Here is an 8,745-nt window from a genome sequence, read left to right as displayed (position 1 = left end):
GTTGTTTTAGTACAATAATTTAGGATAATGAAAATTAGAAATGTTGCCTTGGAACTATTTCAGTTCACCTAAAGTACCAGAAATGTTTGTTCGTTTTTGTTGTTTTGTTTCTAGTTTTGATTAACGTTAGTAGCCTTAAAGATTGAAAGATCCAGTCACCATTCATTGTAACTGCATAAAAAACAGCAGCAATAATTTCAATTTTGAAAATTTCACATATTTTTTTTTTTTTCAAAACAAAGGAAGTCATTTACAAGAGATGCAATACAGCTTTTTCAGTAAAAATCAAAGTGCTTGCATCACAAGTGTAGTTTAGCCATCAATTCTGTTAATTTTCTTTAAATATTATCTTTTTACGATTACATTTACAGCTATTTTTTATTCAACTAAAATGTGACTATATTGTTAATAAATTATGTCATTTATAATCATGTTCATAAAAACATAAATTTACAAAGAAAATGTATGAAAGCTTTCTTACAGGAATGGTCTTTTAACCTTCTTCAAACAAAGAATTAGTATAGTAAAGTAACTTATTACTCAGTTAAAGTGGTCAAATCTGAAAGACAATCATTTTGTCAGAAAACAAACACGTGTTGGGCCCTGTCCCAAATGGCACACTCCGGACTTGTGGACTTCCTCAGAGTCCACACTTTGGTGACGTCATGTAGTGCAGACCTATAGGGCCCTTGGCGCGAGTCCACGAGGGTGCATTGAGAGGTATTTTTGGGACAGACTCGATTGTCACGCCGGAAATAACGGTCTGGTTGTTTTTTAACAGGAGCTGCAGGTTCGGGGAATATGCTGCCTATGTTCCATTTGAACTAAGATTACAATTTTAACACATAATAAACATGTGCGTGAGTTTATAAATACTAGGTTTACATATGACTCAATAAAGCCCTGACATTCGGTTCTATTTATTTAATGAATCATAATGAATCATAATTTATTCAATGCGCTATTATTATGTTTGAGATATCAACCACTGGTCGATGACCATAATGTTTGTAAAAACTGTAGGTAACAACTGGTAAAATGTACACCTATGTCATAAAAACCGTAATGATACCTACACTTAAATATTTTCTTCTCAGCCAAGTCATCAATTGCTCTTGAGCGAAATCTCCTCCCATCCGTTGTCTGATTGGCATTTCGCAAGGATTCCTGGGTAGTTAAAGTGTGCGGAGCCTGCATCTATCTTACGAAGGACATTTCCAGATAGACATCAAACCTCACCTGCTAGTTTGTTCTCTTAATTCACTTTCAGAGGGGTTGAAAACCTGTGTCACTTGGTATTTAGCAATGTTCTTCGTTACAAAGTGACGTGACATACAGCCAAGTATGGTGACCCATACTCAGAACTCATGCTCTGCATTTAACCCATCCAAAGTGCACACATACACTGTGAACAAACACCCGGAGCAGTGGGCAGCCATTTATGCTGGGGGTTCAGTGCCTTACTCAAGGTCACCTCAGTCCTGGCATTGCAGGCCGGAGACTCGAACCCACAACCTTAGGGTTAGGAGTCAAACTCTCTAACCACTAGGCCCCACAATATTATTCCATATAGTAATTAAACAAACAAGAATTTTGTTGTTGTTGTTCTAAAGTTTTAGGTTGGTAAGATGTTTTGAAAATCTTTTATGCTCATCAAGGCTTCATTTATCAGATGAAAAATAGAGTAAAAACACTAATATTCTGAAATATTATTAGAATTTTAAATAACGGTGTTCTATTTTAATATGAATTTTAATATATTTTAAAATGTACTTAATTCTTGTGATAGCAAAGCTGAATTTTCAGCATCGTTTCTCCAGTCTTCAGTGTCACATGATTCTTCAAAAATAATATTGATCTGCTGATTTGCTGCTCAAAACGTTTTTTATTATTATCAATGTTGAAAACATTAATATGAAAAAATTGATCACTTTTAGGATTCTTTGATTAGAAAAAAAACAGCATTTAATTATACCAACAAAGCGCATAAGATAAAATAAAATAATCACAACCTCTGTCAAAAACCAACAAAGCTGAATAGAAAGAATATAATGATATGATATGCATGACAGGCATACTTTATAAATACTTACTTTATAAACAGACAATAAGACGAGAATGATAAAATAATTTAGCATGTTATAAAGCTGATTAAGTGCCTTAATTGTTTTGTGTTTCATGAATATATTATTAAGCTGGTATTGTTGAAATATGCAGGCATGTTTTTATATTCTAATTTACTATACAACAAGAGCACCATACTGGCTCACCAAGCAATGATATTTAAAAAAAAATAAAAAATAAATCTTACCTTTAAGAGCTGTGTTTTGTTAAAGCTATTGAAACATATTTTCTTTGGCAGTCTGGTTTGAGTAGCAGGTTCAGTAAATCCATCCACAGCTGGCTGTCATGCTTACTCAACTTTACCTGATCTTCAGGCAGGATGGTTCTCCACTTCCCCTCTGTGTATTTTTCCAGTGTTCCTACACAAGAGAAAAAGACTATGTAGTCAAAAATGTTACTGACCAATCCAACGTTAGCAACAGTTGCTGTCTGCCATATTTAAGTCTGTGGAGGTGTTACGATAGTTTGAAGCAGACTTTTATGGAAATTATAAAAAATATGGCAATTCCAACCTGCAACTGTGATTATGATTTTTCTTAATTAATTTTTTTAACAATTTATGAGCGCTTTTCCTGATTGAAATGTTTGATCCACTTCTATGTGACATAGCTGTTCTGTAATTTGATTCTTACGTATTCTGATTGTGAAAGGCTCTTGAATGGAAAAAATACAAATAATAAAAAATATTATATATGTTCAATATATATATACTGTATGCTTGAAATACAGTACAACTTGGAGACTAACCTCTGTTCCAGGTGCAATTTTCCACCAGCTGTACCAGCACACAGGGCATATTATGAGTGCACAGCATCCTTGAGAGCACACTCAAACCCAAACTACATTAAAAGGAGATATTTCAACATTCATTAGTAGGCATATGTTTTAAAATGGTTTTTAAAAGAATAGTTCACCCAAAATGAAATTTGCTAAAATAAAATGTCTCATGCCATCAAAGTTTCATCAGAACAGATTTTGAGAAATTCAGCATTGAAAAACTCAAAAAATAAACTGTCTGCACATTTGAATCCTTGTAACAAATTTAATCACCAAGCTTTCGGTCAAACGACCATCCTCAGGGCATACAGACAATAAATGTAGCAATCAACATAACTTTCAAAAAACACACCAGTACAAAAAAAACTGATTACCACACCTGTGAAGGCCAGGTAGGAGAGTTGTAGTCCAATGGTGGGAGTTGTAGTTTTTCTTTAACCTACCCAACATACTGAGTTATCTAGGTAATTTACACTTTTAGTGAAAATCCCCACTACAAGAAACAAACATAATTACAAATATACAAAAATACATACATACATGCTGCATAAGTGCATGGAGACTGCAAGGACATCAGTAAAACCTTCACAGACTGCAGTATTCAGGACTTGTAAAACAGTATTCAAGACTTATAAAAATGGTACAGCTGTAACTATAGCATGACACTCATGTCGAAGTCCACATTTAAACCTTTGGGATGTAAGGCATCCAAAGTATGAATCCAGTACAGTTCCCTTTGACATAGCACTTTATCAATGTTGCCACCTCTAGGTAATTTAATCTGCTCAATTCCCTGAAAACGGAGAGAAGAGACTGAATGAGCGCACTCTGTAAAGTGACAGGCCACAGGGTAGAAATTCAGCATTACATCACTTGTTCATTAATGGGTCCACTGTGGTGAATGGGTGCCGTTAGAATGAGAGTCCAAACAGCTGATAAAGACATCATAATATTCAACAAGTAATCCACCTATCTCCAGTCCAGGCATTTTAACTTTAAACCATCATTTCTGGCAAAAGTACAAGTCGATAATCCAAATTAACACTTCCTCCAGTAAGAAAAATAAAATAATAATAATAAAAAAAACATAATATTTTATTTGGACTGTTTTCACTTGATCTTGAGCTTGATCTGTGCACATTTCTCTTCTGATTCAGATTGGACAACTTTTCACTGCTGAAAGCAATATTATAGATAGAGAACTTGTCATCAATATTATTTTGTATTTATTTAATAAGCACTGTCTATTTTTTAATGCTGTTGCAAGTTTACTAAATCTAATTAAAGGGTTCAACAGACATGAGTGCTACACTGGCCACCCACATTTCGTCTTTAAGTTACTACAAGGTTGTTAGAAACCTCACATGCAGAATAATGTACAGAAAGGTAAGTTTTGCAGTATTGCAGTAAAGGCAGTATTCTATAAAACAACACACATATGCACAAAACTTTTCTTTTGACGCACTCTTTTATTCTAAATTCTAGTACATGTAGTACTTCACGTAAACCAGACGTTAACCGCATTGGTTAAAGGTAAAGTCAACAAAACATAAATGATTTCCAGGTGAATTACTCTCCTTGTTTCTTCTCCTGAAACTAAAACATCTTTCACATCAATAGTCAATAGCCCACTTATGTTAGCATGTATGAATATATAATGAAGACCATGAATATCCATGAATGTAACCACACCCATGTCCTTCACCTCAAACCATCAACACACACTCAAGGAAAACAAACCATCTACACAAAGATCAACACAATCTCATAGCAACTTGTAACTATTTTACATTTTGGTGGCTAATTTGTATGGAATTCATTCATATGGTCTTATTTGAACGTTTTCATACAATCTGCTTACATGTAAGCGATGGTTAACTTTAGGGCTGGACCTTCATACATTTTTTTCCTAAAAATGGTACGTTTTCATTTAGTACCATTTCATCATGTGATTTCATACAAATTTATACAATATTGTTATGTTTTCCTGTGAGATAAGGTTGCAAATACCAAGCCAGACAAAACTAGCCGGCGCTTTTTTTTCACACTCACAAAACTATGTACTCTCCAAATCACGTACACTCCAATTCCATCTAGACTAAAATGATGATCATACACACACTCTTCTCCTAATATTCCTACAATTAGTTCTTTCAGGCAGCTTCAGACTGGAGACTAGAGGCCCCCCAGTCTGGAGGGATGTATACACTCTTCCCTGCTCAAAGACCCCTTTGTGGGACTTGTATTTATAAAGCCAGCCTGCACCTCCAACACCTTCAAGAGTCCCTTCTACACCTCCATCATGAGAGCCGTATGCAGTGCTGCTTTCCTTCTGGTCTGTTTTATTTGGGCCACTAACGCTCAGGCTCAGAACAGCAGTAACCAGGGGAACAGCATCAACCACATCGAAAGCACCCAAAACAGTCGACAGCAGCAGCCGCAGAAAGCAAGCATCTTGGATGAGCCCATTCGTTTCAACACCAAAGCAAAAGATAGCTGCTCCATGGTGATCTCCGGCCAGACCAACTTCACCAAGCTGCGTGTCTCCTGCAAGAGCAAGGGCAAGTCGTACCGGTGCGATTTCCTGGGCAAACCTAACCTATGCAAAGCATATAGCAACAACCCTCGGCATTACTTTACTCAGGTCATGTGGGACATGAAGAAGCTTCACAACGCCTGCCAGGGACCACGGGTCTACAAGCCACATATGTGCCGCTCTGCCTCAGATGAAGTCCAGATGGTGTTACATGCCTCTTGGCCCAAAATCTCCATCCCAAAACCTAGCCAGGCTTCCCCCCAGCAAAAGCAACAGCAGCAGATCAAGTCCAGCATCACCCCTACCAAACCTCCAAGCTCAAAGCAGCAGCCTAAACCCCAGCAACCAGCCAAACCAGTCAAGCCTGCCATTACCAAGACTGTTCCACCACGTAAACCTGTAAAGACCATCACAGCGAGACCCACTGTGGCAGACGAGAGTCAAGCAACCAAGATGGCAGAGGAATACTGCTGGGAGAGTGTCCAGGGCATCTGCGCATACTTCATTAGCTGGTTCCAAAATTAATTCATCTGGTAAGCACATCTTTTTATAGTAAATAACTAGTCAGTGTTTGTAGAATTGTATGTGGAAACTAATTCATGTGTAAGAAAGATCTACTAACTAGTGTAAATAAACTAGCTTGAAGAACCTACATCACTCTGATGTACAAACTGCAGGTATTTTGCGTAAAATCGACTCCTGGCTGTAATTGTTAACTTTGACTTGAGGACTAGTACAAGACTAATAGTGTGTATTCAGCACATGAAAGATGTAATTCAGAAGCTTTTTAGTATTGGAAAAGTTGTGATGTATGCAGTGGAAAGTAAACAGAAAGCTAACTTAATGAATCATCAACCGCTGCTTTACACCAGCACCTTCCAAATTTCAACAGGATATTTATGTTACACCTCTGCATTGTTCCAAAATAGCTCAAATAAAATTGGTTATAGAAGTGTATTATTTCTATCCATTGTTGCTCATATTTTAATCTTTTCTCCTCTTTGTAGGTTAATAGTGTCAGAAAATTTAGATTTGTCTGACCACCGGCCAAATGTTTTCTCCAGAGACCGCGGCTGTGTGTGTGTGTGTGTGTGTGTGTGTGTGTGAATACATCTGTATGTGTGTGTGTGTGTGTGTGTGTGTGTGTGTGCGGAAATGTGGTTATGACTGTACTTTTGTGGTTTTGTGTGTTTTTCTGTACGAGTCAATGTACATGCTAAGAGACAACAAGAATGAAAGAAATACATTTGTACTATGTTGTTTAATAAAAAAAACATATTTCTTAATTCTGTGTACCGTGTCTGAATAAAAATATTTTATTTTTTTTACTTTTTTGTGCTTGCTTTCATATTAAAGTACTGTAGATAATGCAATGAAGTAGACATTCAGTGATGCACATAAGAACAATAGTTGTGTTAGAATCATTTTTTCACAATAATTTGAGCATTCAGAATACTCTTAATCTCATGTTCTAGTTGCATGTTAATTTACAACTAAATTATTTTTAGAAAAAAAAAATAATAATCCTGAGCTGATATAATTTGATTAGCAAAGATTCCAAGTAAATATTAATAAACAAAAATCATTCAAAATGGGGGAGACGGTGCAGTTCCAAACCCAACTGAAACAAGCAAGATTTTTGTTTCACTCGACATGTCAGAGCACATCAACACCACTAGGAGGCAATGATACATGTCATTTAAAAAGACTCAGATTAACTGGTTACAAGACCCATATGAATTTAATGTTGTTGTTTTTTTAATGGAGGTCCAGTAAAAGGCAGCAATTTTAAAAGCCCTCGAAATAGAATCGGACACTGGTAAAACATCAACAATACTATAATTAAACATTAGCAACTTATATTTTACTTGTAAAAATATATAATTTATATTTAGTCATACACAACTAATTTGAATGTCAGTCAATGGAGAAAGATACTTTTAATACCAAATAGCATAGTTAAAGGGAACGTCTATGCAAAAATGAAGATTCTGTCATTACGCTCACTCTTGTTGTTGTTCCAAAGCTGTGTGACTTTCTTTCTTCTGTGAAACACAAAAGAAGATATTTTGAAGAATGCTGGTCACTAAACAATTTGGTTCCCATTGACAAAAAAATTAAATAAAAAAAAAAATACACTAAAAGTGATTGGGGAACCAAAACTGTTTGGTTATCAACATTCTATTTTCTTTCGTATTCTGCATGATTCAACAGAAGATAGATATGCACACATTTTGGAATGACATGAGTAAATGATAAGTAGACTATCCCTTTAAGTCCCTTTAAGTCATCTGCTTGCAGGGGCTGTGCTAATCAGCCAAACCTTAAACCCTAGAGCTACAAAGACAGACTGGAATTTCTAAATGTCACACTGTCATGATGATCTACAGACAGCTTCTTTTTTATAGTATATTCCATAAGCTCTCAGCAAACATTTAACCAAAAGAAATAAGAATACATGTATTTGTATTACAAAGAGCTCAAATCCCTTTAGATCCCTGTAATCAAAATGTTATGATCTGAATATGTTGCACAGCTGGAAGCTGACACACCTGCCTAACACAAACACACCCTACAGACATAACTCATGCTCTATGTCAGTGTAGCACAATATTTTCTGCCTTAAGTTCCCCACAGCCTCTTCAGTGAGGCACAAGTGCCTCATTAATTCATTGACTATATTATACTATATCATTTAGCACCACCAAAATATTATTAATCCAACCATATATTTTTTTTAACTAAGCAAATTTGCAAAAACCTGGAATCTCATATCCACTTACTCAGCCCAGGCGCTTTCTGTAAAATTTGCCATTGGCCATTAGTGGAATAAAGGTCACCAAATCAATAAGCACCAAACCATTTTTATGATGGAATTCCAAGATGAGCTCATAAGCTTCTACACCAGACACATGCACATTATCAATAAAACCATCACACACACACACTCATTAATGCACATTTGGCTTTATCGATGCATGTGTGAGAGATCATTATACATTACTGATAACTAACACTGATGTAGCTGTAACTACAAAGAAAATATTGCTTGGTTGTAAAAGTTATCTTCATCTCTTGATCCCTTGGTAAATAAGTAATGAAGATGCACAAGGAAACTGGACTTTCATGGATGACTCATTATTCATGACTCAAACAAATCTCCAGTGTGCATATATACGTATATTACAGTTAAATTTAGATTTTTTTTTCCCATTTCATTTTATTTCCAATTTAGTTAATAATTAATCATGTAAAAACCTGAATGCATATACAAATACATTTTTTAACTCTCTCTGTACCCCATTTCT

General features: G+C 35.6%; 1 protein-coding gene across 1 annotated transcript; it reads left to right on the top strand.

Moving 5' to 3' along the window:
- The first annotated feature begins 4,200 nt into the window (after positions 1–4,200).
- LOC109089118 (fibroblast growth factor-binding protein 2-like) lies at positions 4,201–6,547 on the top strand. The gene is made up of 3 exons (XM_042717564.1): positions 4,201–4,287; positions 5,081–5,970; positions 6,445–6,547. The coding sequence occupies exons 1-2, from the start codon at positions 4,201–4,203 to the stop codon at positions 5,960–5,962; spliced, it is 969 nt and encodes a 322-aa protein (XP_042573498.1). The 3' UTR covers positions 5,963–5,970; positions 6,445–6,547.
- Positions 6,548–8,745: the final 2,198 nt, after the last annotated feature.

This window comes from Cyprinus carpio, chromosome B1 (genome assembly GCF_018340385.1).
Source record: "Cyprinus carpio isolate SPL01 chromosome B1, ASM1834038v1, whole genome shotgun sequence".
Classification (NCBI taxonomy): Eukaryota; Metazoa; Chordata; class Actinopteri; order Cypriniformes; family Cyprinidae; genus Cyprinus; species Cyprinus carpio.
This window is presented reverse-complemented; position numbering and strand designations above follow the sequence as displayed.